Below are 19,426 nucleotides of genomic sequence, written 5' to 3' on the forward strand. Positions count from 1 at the left end.
AAAGGAGGCAAGAATATGCAATGGGGAAAAGACAGTCACTTCAATAAATGATACTGGGAAAACTGGACTGCTACATGCAAAAGAATGACACTGGACCACTTTCTTATACTGTGCACAAAAATAAACCCAAAATGAATCAAAGACCTAAATGTGAGACCTGAAACCATAAAACTTCCAGAAGAAAATATAGGCAGTAATTTCTTTGACATTGGCCTTAGCAACATTTTTCTAGATATGTCTCCTCAGGCAAGGGAAACAAAAGCAAAAATAAACTCTTGGGACTACACCATAATAAATTTTTGAACAGTGAAGGAAACCATCAACAAAACAAGAAGGCAACTTATGGATGGGAGAAGATATTTACAAATGATATGTCCAAAAAGAGGTTAATATGCAAAATATATAGATAACTTCTATAATTCAGTACCAAAAAACTCCACAAATAATCCTATTACAAAATGAGCAGAGGACCTGAATAGACATTTTTCTAAAGAAGACATACAGATGGCCAACAGATACAAGAAAGGATGCTCAACACCACTAATCATCAGGGAAATACAAATCAAAACCATAATGAGATATCACTTTACACCTATAGAATGGCTAGAATCAAAACCACAGGAAATAACAAGTGTTGGTGAGGATGTGGAGAAAAAGGAACCCTTGTGCACTGTTGTTCACTGTTAGTGGGAATGTAAACTGGTGCAGCCACTGTGGAAAACAGTACTGAGGTTCCTCAAAAAATTAAAATTAGAAATGCCATATGATTCAGTAATTCCACTAACCTCCAAAGAAAATTCCAAAATTCCAAAGAAAACAAAAACATTAATTAATTTGAAAAGATACGTGCACCCCTATGTTTATTGAAGCAGTACCTACAATAGCCAAGATACAGAAGCAGCCCAAGTATCCATTGATTGATGAATGGATAAAGAAACTGTGGTGTGTATGTGTACACATATATAATGGAATATTATTCAACCATAAAAAAGAATGGGATTTTGCCATTTTGTGACAACATGGATGGACCTAGAAAGCATTATGCAAAGTGAAATAAGTCATAGACAAATACCATATGATTTTACTTCTATAGGGAATATAAAACACAAAACATATGAATAAACCAAAAAAAAAGTCTCTTAAATACAGAGAACAAATTGGTGGTTGCTAGAGGGGAAGCAGGTAGAGGGGATGGGAGAAATACATAAAGGGGATTGAGAAATACAAACTTCCAGTTCTAAAATAAATAAGTCATGGAGATGAAAAGTACAGCATTGGGAATATAGTCAATAATATTATAATAACATTGTATGGCAACAGATGGTGACTACACTTACCATAGTGAGCACTGAGTGTTGTATAGAATTGTGAATCAATACATTGTACACCTAAAACTAAAATAACACTGTATGTTAATCATACTTCAGTTTTAAAAATAAAAGAATATATATGGATGAAAACCAAAGCATTCTCTTTGTTTCTTCTTCCTACAGAAACGATGACTATTGGTAAGAGGATTGTTTGTGCCGAGGACACAGTGGGACAACCACCTTACAAAGATCTTAAGTAACTTTTCCCATCCAACAACACCCGGACGACTGCAGTGACCAAATGCTGAGCTGTAACCACAGCAATAACTGGCCCTCTTTCCATATTAGGTTTGGTGAATATGAATGGCCTGGCCATCCTCAAGTGGCCTAAGGTGGTGTGCTGCAGGGGAAGCATGACTGTCATGGCCAAGAACCAAGATTGGACTGTGGAAGAAACCACCTGATGTAGTGAGAACACTAAGAGTACCCTAGAGCACTGGGATTCTTAGTGATTAACACGAGGCCCTTGGTGATGGGGTCATAGCACCTGCTCTGGCAATGTCACTCTGACATGATGTTATTTGCTTGAATGCCCTGGAAGGACAGAATAGTTAAAAATATATCCAGGTGCTAAATAGGCAGCAGATCTAATTCATACTGGACTACCTTTGAGCTAATAACTGTCTTCAGAAAATAATTTTACCCCAAGAAGTGCTCCAGCTTTGCAAGGAATAGACCCAGGAGAGTCAGAGGATAAACAGGCTGTTCCCCTAGAGAAAATCTAGTGCAAGGAGGGCTAATTCACAGCAAATTCACTGCCCCCTCCCATGCACATGGCAGAGAGTACCAGTTGATCATAGATGTCTCTTGTGCTGCACCTAGATTCTGAGGAGCCAGAATCCTCAACAGTGTTTTCTAGATGGCCAGCAGCCACTTCCTTGCAACTGGTGTTGACATTAGAATGAAAGTTAATTGCCATCTGTCTCTGTTAGGGAGGCAAGCATCTCAATGGCATAAGCATTCTGGACTACCTTTCAGGGCATATTTGTCCACCAGGGGAACGGCGTCAAGAACAGGTGTACCATTTTGTGAGATGAGTTGATGGAGAGGTAACACAACCCTCCCCTGAGAAAGGCACAACTTTTGGGCCTTCTTGGCCTGAGTGCTTTCTGGGGTATTTCCATATGCAACAACCCAGGGGCATAGCCTTGGGAAGCCACAGACAGGTTTCCTTTCACTTCCAGACACATATATCACTTTCACAGCACTTGGGGAATGGAAATACCTACAAGAGTGAAGGTCAAGGGCTCTCCCCGGGTATCTCATTCATTACTCAGCTTTTCCTTTGTGACCACATCAGCCAACCCACTGCCAGCCCTGCTCCTCATCCTCATTGCTTCTGCCTCCATACAAATGAAACCAAAGGCCTTAGCATACCTTGGGGTGGGGTGAGGAGGTGGCTGTTACCTAGTGGTCCTCTCTCTCCCATCATGGGTGCAAGGTAATTGGGTATCCCAACCACACATTGCACCACTTCTCCAAGATAACATCCTGGGAAGCTCATTATCTTTGTCTGAATTAACATTTCACTATGGGGCTAACTGGGTAGAAGCAGGATCATTGCATGTCTTCAGAAAGTTCTTATTGCCACAGCTGCCTGGTGTAAGAAACTCTACACTGATTTCACATCTAAATAGAGGCCTTTGGTTCTGTAAGGCAGTGTTAACCACACTTCAGCTTCACGTGTTCCCCAGCCTGCCTAGTCCATTTCCATCTCTGATTGGCTTTCAACAACCGGGATCCAAAGAGAACCCAAGGTTCTGCCTGCATCCGATGACATGAGAATTCAACTTTCCTTGCCCAAGGTTCCACTCTGACTCTTTCTCCCCATTCAGACATCCTCCACCACACCAGTGTTCCAAACCAAAGCATGAAGGACATGTGCCAGCTGGATAGCCAGCAGATATACTGTCTCTAGAGCCAAGCAGATGAGCCCAGAAGAATGGTCCCAGAGAAACCAGACTGGCCACAGCAGATATCAGGCAGCCATCCCAATAAACTTTGACATGTCCTTGGCACTGAGAACCTGGGTAGGAGATCCTGGGGCAGCTGTGCCTATTGTCCCCCCCACCCTCCCACCCAAAGATCTTCCTGCCCAGAGAGCTAGCAGCCCTGGGTACTACTGAGTATGTTACTGGCTTATTGATATGAAACAGAAGGTGGCTTTGTAGGAGCCAACAGGCAAAGAAGCCTGTCTGCATGGCAGGCAGGTGGCTTTGTGTCTAGAAAGCTTTATCTAGCCAGTCCAGCTGTGGCCAGAGGCCATTTTGAATTTGAACTCCCTGAACCCATCAGCAACTCTGCCTCTGTTCTCTTGCATTCTGTTTGGTTTCCCTTTAGTTTCCTAGTAAATGTTCCTTTTGAAAAACTCCAACCTTGTCTCATTGAACTTGAAGGGAAGGGGATTCTCCAGCCTCTTTTCCAAGATGGAAAAGGAAATTAACATACCTTGAAAAAATGGAAATGGCAGTGAGAGGGTCAGATATTGGGAGAAGACCTTGGGAAAAGCTGGTGCCAAAAGATGGGAGAGGCCAAGTGTCTCCCCTACCCACCTGGCACTGATTCTCAGCCCCTTCCTCTTGCTGCCTTTGTCTTCAAGCTGATTTGCCTTGGATGTGTGTAGCTACCTAAGCTTCTCCCCTCCAGTGAGCTGAGCACATTCAATGGGTGATATGCTGTCCAGGAAGTACACTGGTACACAATCAGAGCAGGAATAAGGGAGAGAGGGATAGGTGTGGTTTCTACAATGTGGATGTTTTCAAAATGCTCCAATTATCATGACTCTAAATGGAATGACTTAGTCCTCGTGACCATTAATAGAACTAAATTGCATATGAAAATAAGAAAGTTATGCATGTTTTCATACTTAAGCCAAGGAGACTGACAAAAGATAGATGTGGAAAGCTATCTTCATGGCCATCCTGTCCTGCAATGGTGGATGTCCCAGTTATCTATCACTGCGTAACAAAATACAAAGCTTACTGATTTATAGGGGAAGTTATTACCCCTCATGGTTATGTGAGTTGTCTGGGCTTGGGTGATTGCGTTCTCTTGGAGTCCCATGGTTACTATCAGATGGCAGCTGAAGGTGGCATCATCTCAATGCCCGACAAGGCAGAATATTTATGATGGGTTTATCACTTACATGTCTGGCTCCTTCACTGGGATAACTGGAACAGCTGGTTGCTGTTTGGGCTTCTCCATATAATCTCTCCACATGATTAGTTTGGGCTTCCTCACAACATGGAGGTCTCAAGGCAGTCAGACTGTTTGCATAGCACTGGCTTCCCCAGAGCTAACATTCCAAGAGGTCCCAGTAGATGCTGCAAGGTTCTTCTAAATAACATTTGAAGTATCACAGAGTCATCCCTGCCACATACTACTGGTCAAGAGCAAGTCATCAGGCTAGCCTAGATTTGGGGGAAGAGATTACACAAGAATGGACTATCAGAAAGTGTGGCTCACGAGGGCTACTTTGGAAATAGTGGGGTTAGGAGTGGAGAGGGAGGTGTCACTGAATCAGAAGCCTTCCTGGATAGCTCGTATTTTAAAAGCACATGTAAGTCTTAATACATACAATGGGGGGGGGGTGAGTGTGGTAGTAATAAAGGGCAGAGGAGAGGGGGAAGGGCTATCCATGGACACTTAAATAGAGCAAAATCTAATGAAAAGCAACTGGTTATCACTGATGCAGAGCCTACCATAAAACAAGAAACTTTGGAGTAAAAATATGATTATCATCATCCTACTGAGAGCTCAAAAGCTTAAGTTGGATGCTTTTCTCCCTTTATCTCTGAGCCAAAGGGACATGGGCCACAAATGCTGTCCCTTTATGTCATTGCTACTGCCTTCCTAAACTCTGTCATAGGATAGTTGTATTCATGAAGGCTGGGTGACTGTTGTCAGACAGTTATGAAGGTATATTTATTCGTAAGAAGGTTATTGATGATAAACCACTGCATCTTATAGCTTAGAACACATCACATTGCTTTTACCATTTCTTTACTTTTTGAAAATTCAACTGTTATTCCAAACAGTAAAGGTAGTAAAACAAAATTATAGTCTTCTTGACTCAATACTAAATTCACTGTAGCTATTATTCCAATAATTATCAATTGCATTAAAGCTATTTCCAAACCAGCATCTGACATAGTAATACTGATAGTTTTTCCTATCAAGTGAACATCATCTCAAGACACTGATATTAGCGCAATTTAGATACAATTCTTCTTGCGTGGCAGCAGTTTCCAGATTTGAATTTATCAAAGAAAGGCAATTTCTCTAATTTGCCAATCTCAAAGCTGTCAGAGAATAATAAATACCTGAAGATACTTGTATTCAGGGCTTCAGAGACAAGCTTATGGGTACATAAACTGGTAAATAAACCTTCCAGAAACAAGTTTTTTTTTAATCTTTATTTCAAAAAAGTAATGATTTTTAAGATGTATTTTCCCCCTCAGGAGTTTTTAGGATTAAATTAAAAATTTTTAGGTATAGGGGCCCTGGGTGGCTCAACTGGTTAAGCATCTGACTCTTGACTTTGGCTCAGGTCATGATCTCACAGTCTGTGGGTTCAAGCCCTGCATCCAGCTCTGCACTGATAGTATAAAAGTATAAAATAAAGTTTCAAATAATCCCTACCTTAGAAGTGCACTGGAAAGTGCAAAGCAGAGTAAGAACTCAGTGAAGAAAAGCCATGCTATAAAGTGTACGTTTCTTAAAGGGAAACAAATGTGCTATACCTATCTGCATGTCTGCAAATGCAACCTGAAAGCTCTGCTGAGGACTCACGGGGCCTGCTGGCTCCAGCGACGTTCATGAACCTTCCTAACCAAGCTGCAGATCTGCATTATGGTCACGATTGTGGGTAGCGTGGTTCAATTACGGTCAGCGTTTTCTGGATGCAAAGAGCGAATACAAAATACGTTTTCTTGAGAATAAGATGCAGGCAGCCCTGGGCCAAGCCCCACGGAGACCAACGGTATGTCTTGGCTCCTCTTTAAAAAGAAAGAGGAGCTGCTTTATGCCACTTTTCAAATTAGAACTCTGGGGATGAAGATACCTCAACCAAAGTAAATATTTTTTTTCTTTTCAAAATATGTGTTGGTTTTGCTTTGCTCTCTGCAAATTAAGTGAAACCCTATGTTGAATTGCACTGGTAGATTTTGAAAGAATTGTGTTTGGGTAGAATTAGCCAGAAGACGTGTAAACTTTGCCTCCTGGTGTTTCCCACACCTGAAAGGCACGTTGAGGAGCCAGTGGCACTTACATGTCAGGTGCCTAGTCTTGCAGGTTTGGGAGAGGAAGCTGCCTGCCTGACCTGCTGGATCCTGGCCCCAACTAGTGCTCATCACACTTGTTTGGCCTCACCCCACCACCCCCCAACCCTGAGCCCCAGCCCACTGGCAGTAGCAGGTCCACTTAGCAGCTTTGACAAAACTTTTGGGGGTTCTGCATCAGGATAATGCCATCTGGACAGCAATTGCCACTTGCTTTTGATTCTCCCCAGTCTGACAGGTCGTCCTTTTGTCCCCAGAACTCCAAGGCAAAGGAGAATGTATTGTGTCACCAAACAGAACAACAAGGACAACCACCATGTGTGGGTGCAGGGTTCTGGGGGTGTGCATCATCTGGAGCCAGACTAAGTGCAGTCTCCTTAACTTTTTCCCACATTTTAAAGTTCATTGATTTTGGATTTTTAAGAGGAAGAAAGATGTAATTTTTTAAAACATAAACAACAGACTTAAAAGAAATCCAAGGGGTATATCTGTGACTTTAAAGAGTCCCATAAAACCAGAAAACTTAGGTAAATTATTCACGCATTTATTACATCTCTTAGAGCACATATTGACTATTGACATTTGGCTGAATGGCTCCATTATGTCATTTCCCTGCTCATGTAAAAGTAGGTGTCATGGTGCTTTAATAAGGACTGCTCCTGTGTGTAAAGCCTCAGTGGGACCCACTGCCCCTCTTGGGCCCTTTCTAGTTTGGAAGAAGAAAGAACCTGCTTGGGCAGGCTAAGGAAACCCCAGCACAGTCTTCATGTCTCCCAATGTTTCCATGGGGAAGGCAGGTCCTTGTGGAGGAAGGCATTTGTATACATGAGGAAAGAACTCATGACCTTCTTAGCTCCAGGGGACAATGTAAAATCACTACTTTGGGAAAGCCCAATTTCAGTCTTGAAGCTATAATTACATGGGGGTTAAGGACCCGGAAGGAAGGTTAACTAAACTTTTATCAACCACTTAAAACTATTCTAGTGCATGATCTCACTGCTTTGGCAAAAACATTTGCCCTTTGCTGGTGGACCAAAGCAGTGGTAGAGACCAGATGGCCCTAGAAGATGCAGAAGGACCTAAAATCAGTTACCTCCAAACATAGTGCTGGTTGGAGACAGCCCTGCCCTGCAGTGGGGCTGAGAATCTACTCTGCCGCTGACCAACATTGTAACCTCCAGGCTTCCCCTTCCTACTACACCCCTAGCCCTCAAGGATTCCTGCCCAGACCCTTCTCAGTCCCTGGTGCAACCAGACCACAGACATACCTGAGACAGAAAAAGTAGTACACTTGTGGGAGTACTTGGCTCCCACTCTCTTCTGGGCTTAAGAGGGCTTGGGCAGTCTTCAAAGAGCTCAAGCACACAACAGAAATGTGACATGGGACTTTCTGCCTTGACCCAGTCTCTCACTGATTTTTACTTCTTGGTGCTTGGTATGCCTACGGTACATGGGCACACACATAAGCACAAATGCAATTATTGTTCAGGAGCGCGCAGCAGAGGCTGGTGCAGAGCTTCCTGTCCCTCCTAGGCAGAAGAAAATGATTGAGGAGAACATGGTCCCATGAAGAACTGGGAGACTTGACCTTTACATCTCTTTGTAGCAAGGAGCTCTCTGGATCTTTTAGAACTCACTGCATGGAAATACCAGAGATGAAGCAAGGTTTTGTGAGTGTTCTTGCCCACCTAGCACAGGGAGTCCAGTTTTCTCAAAGCCTCTTATCTCCTTAGATACCCATGACCATCATTCATGGCAGCTCTCTACTCTCATTTTATGCAAGAGTCTACATGACACTCACCTCCATAACCCAGTCTTTGGCCAGGAAAAGCATCACTGCCAATGACTCCACCTCTCCAGGGCCACAACATGTGGGTTCGAGAAAGGATCATATCAGAGACTACAGCATCACATGTAGGGTTTGTCAGGGCTACCATTTCTGGTGAAAGATCGCCATTCATGTGTAGTACATTTGACCTTTGCACAATGTGGGGGGTAAGGGCACTGACCCCTCCAACACAGTAAAAAAATCCACATACAACTTTTGACACCCCTAAAACTTAACTACTAATAGCCTACTGTTGACCACAAGCCTTACCAATACCATAGTCAATTAATATATTTTGCATGTTATATGTATTATATACTTCTATACATTATTCTTAAAATGAAGTACACTAGAAAAAAAGAAAATAGTATCAAGAAAATCATAAGGAAGAGAAAATAAATTTACAGTACCGCACTGGAAAAAAAAAACATATCAGTGGAACCACCCAGTTCAAATCCATGTTCAAGGTCAACTGTTGTTTTTCAAGGATCAGGAACACTGAGCAAGGACCAAGAGGTAGCATGATGTAATGGAGCCACAGTCTGGGGCTGGGCCCAGGGCTTTGCCCTTGCCTCTGAAGCCAAGGCCACTCCTGTGGCTCCCAGCTTCTTCTCACATGGGGAAGTTTGGCCCGATGCGTTCTGTGCTCTTCTACCTCTGATCTGTGTGTCTCTGAGTCTGAGGAACTGCTTGTCCCTGTCCCCGGAAAGCTTCATAGCTGGGGTGGGGCCTGTGCAGTCCTAGACTCCTGTTGCCTGGAAACCCAAGTGTAGACTAACTGTGAGGGGAGGGTTTTCTATGCTCTCCAGGGGCCATCAGCTCTCTCCTCACCTCTCCCAGTGCTTCTCAGTTCCCTTTTCACTGGCTCTTCATTTTTAACAAATGATCTGAAAGGACTTTTTGATTTTGAGAATTACCTAAATCCCTTTTTATAATCAGTGATGTCTAGTGTGGATCATGACACAGGACTGGCACTCCAGGCAGACGCAATTCCATTCTGAATTCAATACCAGCATAGATTCTCTCAAGATACCCTAAAGAATTCATTATAGTCCTGTGAGTAAGCTGGAGGGTAGGAAGAGGGCAGTTCCCTAGAAGAGGAGATTTTGATGAAGAAGTAGGTGTTAGATGAAGAGGGACAGTCTGGGCTGTTGGTTCCTAGGTAGGGGCAGGAAAGAGGGGGAACACTGAGTGGCCTCTCACCCTGGCCTACTTTGTGAAGCAACAGCCTATAAACCCTTGCCTTGGGCTGCAATAAAAATCTTTATCCTGGGGGTGGGGGGTGCCTGGGTGGCTCAGTCAGTTGACCATCCAACTTTGGCTCAGGTCATGATCTCACGGTTTGTGGGTTCAAGCCCCACGTCGGGCTCTGTGCTGACAGCTCAGAGCCTGGAGCCTGCTTCCGATTCTGTGTCTCCTTCTCTCCCTGCCCCTCCCCCCCACATGCTCTGTCTCTCTCTGCCTCTCAAAAATAAAGAAAACTAATAAAATTTTTTTAAAAAAATCTTTATCCTGGGAACCTCATGGATTTGTCCACAGCTGCTGCAGCTCAGCCCTGTCCTCCTGATAACATCAAGACAGAGGTGTTTGGGGGGCGGGGGGTAGGCAAAGAGCAGGAACCTCCCTTCTCCAATCTGCAGTCCACACAAGCCAGCCCTGCCCACCCCCCAAGCCCACGTGTGACTGGTTTGAGATGTGGATTTCTAGGGCCTGATACTCTATGGACTGCAAGAGCATTTTTTAATTTAAACCACTCAGTCAAAAAACAAACAGACAAACCACTCAGTCTGTTCTCTTGATTCAGTCAATCTGATTGAGAATATCAATCAAATTTATTGAGGGAGGCAGAATTAAAGAGAGAGAAAGTTTATGGGCACTCTTTGTAGATGAGCTACAGTCCTATTCAAATATAAAAAGAGAAAGGACTACCATTTTAGCCATAGTCAGGTAACTGCCTAAAAAGTCTTTGCCCCCTAGTGGCAAACCAATATTTTGCACAAAATTGACTCCATGTTTGGTCTTGAACACTGAACTGAGACCACCCAAGCTGATACTCTGTGGGGACACAATGTAATCCATGATGTTAAGTCCTGGGGCTCTGTCCGCAGTGGGCTAAATGCTCATCGGTCCCCAGAGGCCCCACTTTCTTGGGGACCTTCACAGCAGAAACCAAGGGTATGTCCAATGCTGGAAAAGACACGGAGCCTGTATAAGACCCAGCTTTCCTACACATGCTGACCAGCCTTGGCCCTGGAGCCTACTTAGTAAGGAGTCCTATGCTCATTAATCAGTCCCTTCCCTGCAGTGCATCCTTCCCCCACTTCCAAGACCTCCCCAGCTAAGTGAATGTTGGCAAAACTTCCGGAGCTCTTGGCAGAGATGTGGTTACCAGGTGATCTGAGAACAGACACTCCAAATAGGACACCCGCGCCCAACCAGCTACACGTGGCACATCGCGTCTAGCATTTGACTAGTGTCAGTTAGGAGCAGACACTTGGCTCCCATGAGAATCCACTCATAGGAAACTGCTCAGGTGGATTTCTAAAGCCAAACCAGAATGATCACCAAAAGAGGTTTGGGAAGGTCTAGGGCCTCTGGTGCACATGGCTTAAATAAGTCATGGAGATATAATGTACAGCAGAGGGAATATAATCAACCATATTGTAGTAATTCTGTGTGGTGACAGATGGTAACCAGAGTTAATCATGGGGATCAGTTTATAGTGTATAAAAATATCAAATCACTATGATGCATGCCTGAAACTAATAGGACATTGTATGTCAATTATACTTCAATTAAAAAACAGCAACAACAACAAAGAGGGAGGCTGTGAGTATTCCACCAAAGGAATGCTGGACAGCACCTTTCCCATCCTGAGGCTGCAGGAGACAGGACCAGGCTCTCCACTTCAGAGGGGGAAAAGCACTACTGGTGGCCACTTGAGAGGATTCTGGCCAGAACACATTTCCAGTAAAACATGGAGGAGAAGGGGGAGGAAGTCCAGAATGAAGAAGACTGTGCTCTGAGTAGAGTCAGGCCAAGAGTGAGAGAGGGTAGGATAAGAAGAGGTGAGTGGGGGCAAAGGAAGCGTCTCAGGAACTTCTTGCTCCGCTCATGTCAAATTACATCACTGATAAATGGAAAGGCTGGTGACAAAGGCTGAATGGGGACAGAAAGTAACTAAAGGTATATCTGACACTGATTGGAGATTCCACAAGCATTTATATATGACTGTCATTTTTGGTTACCTTTATGGGGCCTTCTAAGGGGGTTCTGTCCTGATTCCCTATGTTCTAATGTAGATCTCTAAAGACTTTTAAATGATTCCTCAAATATCTCATTATCCACTAGAAAAATCGTAAATTGCTTCAATAACTTCTTGCCCCAGAATTATCAGTCAGAAATTCTTCTTTTTTATATAAATATTTTTAATGTTTATTTATTTTTGAGAAAGAAAGAGAGCAGGAGCAGGGAAGGGGCAGAGAAAGAGGGAGACAGGATCTGAAGTGGGCCCTGTGCTGACAGCAGTGAGCCTGGTGCGGGGGCTCGAACTCATGACCGTGAGATCATGACCTGAGCCAAAGTCAAACAACTCAGCCAACTCAACCAACTGAGCCACCCAGGCACCCCAGTCAGAAACTCTTCTTAATGTCAAATTTAATTTCCTTCTATAGTATGTCTCTTTTTAAAATCACATCCTGAAACAGCATTTAGTCCTATGAAATGACACAAACCACTCCCTATTGCTTCACTCCTACCTCCTTTTCCAGGTAATCCAAAGATTTGAAAAGATGAGAGTAGCAAATTAATAAGAGAATAAATCCATCAAGGGGAAAATCACAGTAATTAATTAAGGAGGCTGTTTCAAGTCCCCTACACACATGTCATCTATGTACAAACAACTGTGATCCTCACAACTGGATCTTTAGTCCTAAAAAGTACTGACTTTTTAAATAATTTGGTGTTTCAGGCCCCCCTCCTTCATTCAGTGCCCCTCCTCCTCTCCAAGTGGTCCTAGGTTTTGAGGTTTGATTGTCCTTGTAAAATCCTCCCCATCATGTCCACAGTACTACATAGCTTATATATCTGACACTTCTGAGAACTTGGTTTTCATAGGTATATGGAATATGTTGAACTACTGTGAAATCTCACATCTGTCCAGTTTGCTAAGGGCTAGAGAGTACCGAGTCCTTCAAAATAATGTAAGGTTTGAAGTCAATGCTAAAATCCATTAAGTGGGCCTCAGTAATGGACCTGAGGTTCTTACAACATCCATGCAAAATTCTAAGTGTCTTTCAGAGAGGCTGTCAGGTGACAGGACTTGGCTGCAAGGTGACAGCAAGCATGATTCAGACAAGGGAACCATTCTGGAGGAAATTGAAACCCAGACCAAGAGCAAACATGTCTTTCTTTCAGGAATTAGTCTAGGCAAGGACATGTGTCCCAGCAAAACTCTAAGAGCTGAGTAGCAGACATATGGCAAAAACAAGCAGAGAAGCAGAAATTGCGTCCAAAAGAGGCATCCTCAATTCTAAGAGGCAGCCTTGCTAGCCAGAGGTAAAGGGCTATCTGTGTGCCTCCCTCCCCACTTGGAATGTACCTCACACTTACCCCTATTCCTTTGCCGATATTTTGCTCATGCTATAGATCTTAATTTAGATGTAACTTACTTGCAAAGCCTTCCGTGAGCCTGGGGAATTTAGACTTTATTGGGGAGGAATTGGCAGACAGTCCGTGCCCCTAAGCAGGGGGAATTACATAATTAGGTTTGCAAATTGGCTCCATCATCCTGGCTGCAATGTGGACGATAGACCAGAAGGGGTCAGAATGGAGGCTTCTGTAGACGATGCAGAATCTAGCCATCAAACTGGATTCCTCCCTCTCTCTATCCTTCATTCAGTTAGTAACCAATTTTGTCACTTCTGCATCCTAAACGTTTCTCAAAGATATCTATAATTCTGATCACCAATTACAATGCGTGTTTTCCCCCCACACCATCAATTCTCTGATCCCAGCTGGGTGCCCTACAATTTAACTCAAATCTGACACTATCTGGAGACAGCATCGGATCCCATCCTTAAGGGCTCAGTCCCACAAGACTTCACCCACTTTGGACACCAATTACAGGTCCAGGTTGTCACCTGTGCTTCCAACTGATTGGCTATAAATTAGAGATTCCCACAACCCACTTCTTGTGTTAATTTACCAGAGCGGCTCACAGAACTCAGAGAAACATTTTACTTACTAGAATATGAGTTTATTATAAAAATATATGACTCAGGAACAGCCAGATGGAAGAGATAAAGAGATGTGGGCAAAGGGCGTGGAGCCTCCATGGTCTCTGAGTGCACCACTTTCTTGAACCTCCACGTGTTCATCAACCTGGAAGTTCTCCAAACTCCATCCTTTTGGGTGTTTATAGAGGCTTCCTACATAGGCACGAGTAACTAAATCATGGCTGTTGGTCATTGAACTTGATCTCTAGCCCTCTCCCCTCCCTGGAGGTCTGGGTAGAACTGAAAGTTCCAACTCTCTAATCACATGGTTGACTCCACTGGCAAGCAGCCCCCACACTAGGTGTGGTCCAAAAGTGCCCTCATTAACGAAAGAGACTTTAATGGCTTTCATCACAGGAAATTCCAAGGGTTTTAGGAGCTGTGTGTCAGGAACAATGGTTGAAGACCAAATCTTTATTTATTTTATTTCACAATACCATAATATCCATTTAGCTCTCTCTCTACTGACTACTCTAGTTCTGGCTCTAATTATTTCTCTGCAATCACTGTAACAGCCTCCTAATCTCCCACCTTGAGTTTGGTCTAGTCACCCTCCAATCCATCCTCTGGAGAGGTCTGTCTAGAACATCAATCTATTTATGTACTCACTTATTTGAAACTCTCTAATTGCTCTTTCATTGTTCTTACCACAACATCTAAACTGTTTGGCAGGTCCTACAAACTTGGCGAGGTCTGGCCTCTGCTTATCCTACTAAAGTGGATGCTATGATCCTCTAGGACAAGGACACTTATTCCCCATGTTGTGTGAGTGTTGCCATTAACACAGTCCCTCTCCAGGACTGTCCTCAGCCAAAGGAAGCTGCCTCATTCAACATTATGTATCCTCCCAACTCATGAACAGTCCTTGCCAATGACTGCTTGATGCAGGGGTGCCAACACATGGTCCCTTTGCATCAAATCAGGACATATCTGAAGGGGTCTCCTAGTTCCGGAGCTCCTTGTGAGATCACTTGAGGCCTGTGTTGCAACTGCACTGCAATTTAACTTCTCTTTTTGCTCACTCATGCTTCATTCACTCCCCCACAGGTATTGTCCACTGAGCACACCCCCAGAAATGTTTTGCATGCAGGTTGGTCTCAACGTCTGTTTCCTAGGGATCCTAACTACAATAATTTCCCCAGCGTCATTACTCAGTCATTGAAAGTCCATACAGAGCTTTTCATCAGTGCCTCAAGTCCACTAAGTCCTCATTTGTGTGTTTTTGCCTATGTTCTTGCCTGTGCTTAGAGCCATTCCCACCTCTTCCCCCTGTTACCTCCTTGATAGGCTAATTCCTACTCATCCTTCAAGTCTCAGCTTCAAGTATCATGTGTCACCTCCTTTGGGAAGTCTTCCCTGATTCACAGAGCTCAGATGCTCCATCTCTAATACTGTCCTAGCACTCAATTCTATCACCGCATAATTAAAATAGCTATAATGCAGAGCACCTGGGTGGCTCAGTCAGTTAAGCATCCGACTTTGGCTCAGGTCATGATCTCACAGTTCATGGGTTCGAGCCCCGTGTTGGGCTCTGTGCTGACAGCTTGGATCCTGGAGCCTGCTTTGGATTCTGTGTTTCCTTCTCTCTCTGCCCCCCCCCCACACCATGTCTCTCTCTCTCTCGAAAATAAATAAGCACTAAAAAATAATAATAATAAATAATATAGTTATAATGTATTATAATTTAATTATGCATCTCTGTGATTGTGTCCCCTCTGAGACTACATCCTCTTTGTGGGCAGGAAATATATGTGTTGTGTCTGTCATTGTATCCCTAGTGCATAGTCCAGTGATTGGAAAATAATAGGCACCCCCAAACATTTGTTAAATAAGTGAATAAGAAGTAGAAAATAAGGAAGCTCTAAGTAAGGAAATAGCAATAAAAGGATATGAAAGAGAAGAAGGCATTTTTGACATACATTTAGGTGATAAAATTAATAGGTCTTGGTGACTGATTAAACATAAGAATAAGAGTGATAGGGTGCCTGTGTGGTTCAGTCAGTTAAGCGTCCAACTTTTGCTCAGGTCATGATCTCACAGTTTGTGAATTTGAGCCCAGTGTCGGGCTCTGTGCTTATAGCTCAGAGCCTGGAGCCTGCTTCAGATTCTTGGTCTCCTTCTCTTCCTGCCCCTCCCCTGCTTGCACTGTCTCTCTCTCTCAAAAATAAATAAACATTAAAAAAATTTTTAAAAGAAAAAATAATGAGGAAATGTCTAGAATACATTTCAGCATTTATAAGTAGATAGAAGGTGGTGCTATTTGGGGAGAGAGAAAACACAGAAGGAAGTTTAAGTTTGAGTGCAAAGATAGAGACAGCTCAAGTTTGAGATATTTATTCTATATCCAAATGCAAACGTCCAGTAGACAGGTGAAAATAGGATTTGGAGCTCAAGCAGTAAGCCTGGACCTGGAAATCATTGGAGTATCACCCAGGAAATTCCTTATCAATTTACTTCCTGCCAAGAACATCCCCTGTAGATCCCCATTGGAATCTTTTTCCATTTTGTCCCCATACTGCCCCTTTCTGCAACTCAGCAGGTGTTCATATTAGTTTGTTGGGGCTGTCATAACAACAGGAAATTATTTCTCATGGTTCTGGGGGCCAGAAGTCCAAGATCAAGGTGTCAACAGATTTATTTTCGTCTGAGGATTCTTTTCTTGGCTTGCAGATGTCCTCCTTCTCACTGTGTCCTTACATGGTGCTTCCTCTGTGCCCATTGCACCTGTGCTGTTTCTGTGTGCCTCAATTTCCTCTTTTTATAAGGTCATCAATAAGATTAGATTAGGGCCCACTCTAATGGCTTCATTTTAACTTAATCACCTTTCTAAAAGCCTTGTCTTCAAATACAGCCACAATTCTGAGGTGTTATGAGCTAGGATTTCAAACTAAGAATTTTGCAGAGGGACGTAGTTCAGTGTCAAACAGATGAGAGGATTTCCTCTCATCCTCCTTCCACAGTGCTGCCCTGGAAGCTGCCAGCCAACACTCCTCCAACAGAGCACCAATGTCCAGGGGTGGCTTCCCCTCAGATTTCCAAGATTCTGTCTTTAACATATTACAGAAATAGATGGAAGAGTGGGTTATTCTGCAGGGATATGATGGTGAGGAGGTGGTAGGAAGACTTGAAGGATAAGTTAAGAGTTCACTGTTTACCAAGGGGAGAAACATTTTAGGCTAAACAAAGATACCATGGCATTAAATTTCAGAGGGAGTTTGGGGACAATTAGATGTAGCTGTAGTGGAGGTTGAATGTGGGGGATGGTAGTAAGAGCCGAAGCAAGAGGGGTTGGCCAAGGTCATGTTTTAAAGTGCTTTCCTGTTGGCATAAAATCAGCCACTGCTTTATGTGAAGAGACATAGACAGGGAATTAGAGGCTGCTCTGATCACTCAGGCAGGAAACAATGCAATTACTTGTAAAAGGCTGGAAGGTTGGAGGATGATGTTAAGGCAAAGAGCTATTGGGGGGGGGGGCTATCTGGGTGGGGGCCAGAGTGGGGAATAAAAGATAAAGCAGAAAAGATGGGGGGAGAGAGAGAGGATAAAAACAGGAAGTATCTTGTTCAGATCTAAATGCGGAATTCTAGTAACCCAGATGGGATTCTGTTGGGTTGGTTCTCCTCCTAGTTGGCTAGCACTCCTTGGTGAAGTGGAGGATACAGGGAGCAGAGAAGGCTCTAGCTATCAGGGAGTCCATTAATAAAGAAGCACAGCAGCACAAAGGTCCCCTGTCATCAAGGTGGCAAAGAATTCCAAGAGGACCTGGGAAGCTGGATGAGATCAGCCTCAGCGGGCTGACCAGGCTCGGCATTCACAGGTCCAGTTCTGACTGGTCATCTAGGGCAGTCATCTCAGGACTGGGCCTACAGATCAAGGACTAATGATCTAGATCCAACCACACTGAGGACATGGTGGTAGCTGTCAAGGGCTTAAGTTTCCTTAAGGAGCAGGAAGGATCAGACACCTGCACAGGAGAAAAGCAGGGGGTCACTGTGCTTGGTCACTGTCATCGCTAGTGAGCTTATAGCAGTGGTCGAGGCCAGAGGTTAGATGTCAGGAAGGCAAAAGGGCCGGTCAAATGATCTTATCCCAACTGCAGGCTAAGGTGCACGAAGCCATCTTTCCATTGAGTAAGGCCTGCTCTGAATAAGGATGGCCACAGTTGGCCACCGTATGTCTTTCAAATTTGTGACTATCTTCAAAGGGAGTTTAATCTTTCTTTATGAAACCTCTGGACACAAGAACACGAGGGTTTCCACTCTGGGCTGCCCCATGGTTGACAATCCTAATGGGATCCGGAAGCCGGCTGTGGGCTTCGCTGCATCTGGAATCCTAAGAGTAAAGCTCTCCAACTAAGACCATGGATGGGCAGTTAGAGCAGAGAGGCCTTATGCCTGTGAAGCTGGTGACTGAAGAGAGAGTGGTGAAGGGCCTGAATTGGTGGCTGGCAAGTGAGTGCCTGCCAGACTGGACTGAAGGGCTCTGAGGCCAAGCTCTTTGAAGCCCACTGTGGAGATGTCAGGGCCACAGCAGCCCTGGGTGCAGCCTGAGGAGTTATGCTATAGTCATGGCCTCCCACTGCCTTCTCACCTACTCTCCATAATTCCTGAGACTTCATTGGTAGTGAATATATATTTCATTGTGAAAATAATGTAAACATGCCACAGAAAACCAAGAAAAAGATTTTCACAACTCTGCTCCCGCGCACCCACCCCCACCCCCCACGAATTAGTTGTGATACAATTAGAGTTTTACCTCACTGGGCCTTATCCATCTGAGTTTACAGTCTCAACGTTAGGACTTGAGGCATTCATGAATAAAATCAACCAGAGCCTCTTCAATGTAGGAGATGGTTCCAAGATGCTGGGCATGAGAAGTTTCTGAAAGAGCATCCCCACTTGGAGAAAGAGGCTGAGTCGGGCAGTGTTGTTTCTGAGGATTTAAGAGGAGGGGTCAGCAGAAGTTCACCTCATTTGGGGAATGGTTTAAAGATGGTTGTTGGAAATAGGAGGAATTAACCCTAGGGATGAGGAGCCATTGTTTAAGACTTTAGTGGTGAGGCACAGTTAGGGGCTAAGGTCAAGTGGAAGACAGGTAGAGAGGAACATCTATCCAATGGGGACAGGGACTTGCAAGTACACCCTGGAAAGTCCTGTCTTTTGGTGTCTCTTGCAGGGACCAAATGCAAACCCAGGTCTTCTGACTCCTGGTCAGAGTTCTTCCCATGTCTCATAGATGCCTCAACCCTTCCCACTTTGGTAGATGATTGAGAAAGAACCATAGGTATTCTGGACCCACCCATAGAAGGAGAGATTGAGATAATTAAAGGCCTGGACAGGAAAAAAAAAAAAAAAAAAAAGGAGGATTTACCACTTTGCCCTTGGGATGTGATGTATCTTCAACAGGACCAGGTCCTGCAGGAGTTGCATCCTGTGAATTGCTGACCTGAACCTTCAGGAAGGAGATTCTGCTTCTAGAGATTGAGAAAACTCAAGGACTTCCTTACAGAGGAGTTCAGTGTCCCGAAGGCTTGGTTCTGGAAGCATCACTGTACAGATAGCTGTTGTTGTGTCCCTTAATAAAATTCTTCTGAGCTCCATCCTCCGATTTTTCAGCTACCTGGGGCAGCCAGGCCTGTGGCTCATTGTATCTCTCTCCCCAAGGGGCAGTCAG

The 19,426-nt window shown here is 44.0% G+C and overlaps 1 protein-coding gene and 1 long non-coding RNA gene across 3 annotated transcripts in view; one reads left to right on the top strand and one right to left on the bottom strand.

The window, feature by feature from the left end:
* The window catches only part of SYT9 (synaptotagmin 9), a 199,396-nt gene extending 195,652 nt beyond the window's left edge, over positions 1 to 3,744 (top strand). The window contains exon 7 of the mRNA XM_023239527.2: positions 1,494 to 3,744. Coding sequence (XP_023095295.1) covers positions 1,494 to 1,502 — 9 coding nt within the window. The 3' untranslated portion in view covers positions 1,503 to 3,744. The remainder of the gene's footprint in view (positions 1 to 1,493) is intronic.
* LOC109491987 overlaps positions 1 to 19,415 on the bottom strand; it is a 58,774-nt gene extending 39,359 nt beyond the window's left edge. For both annotated transcript variants that reach the window (XR_002736248.2, XR_002145665.3), the window contains exons 1-2: positions 19,124 to 19,415; positions 18,509 to 18,685 (exon numbers count right to left, since the gene is read on the bottom strand). This is a non-coding gene — a long non-coding RNA (uncharacterized LOC109491987). The remainder of the gene's footprint in view (positions 1 to 18,508; positions 18,686 to 19,123) is intronic.
* Positions 19,416 to 19,426: the final 11 nt, after the last annotated feature.

The sequence above is a fragment of the Felis catus genome, chromosome D1 (assembly GCF_018350175.1).
Source record: "Felis catus isolate Fca126 chromosome D1, F.catus_Fca126_mat1.0, whole genome shotgun sequence".
NCBI classification, from domain to species: Eukaryota; Metazoa; Chordata; class Mammalia; order Carnivora; family Felidae; genus Felis; species Felis catus.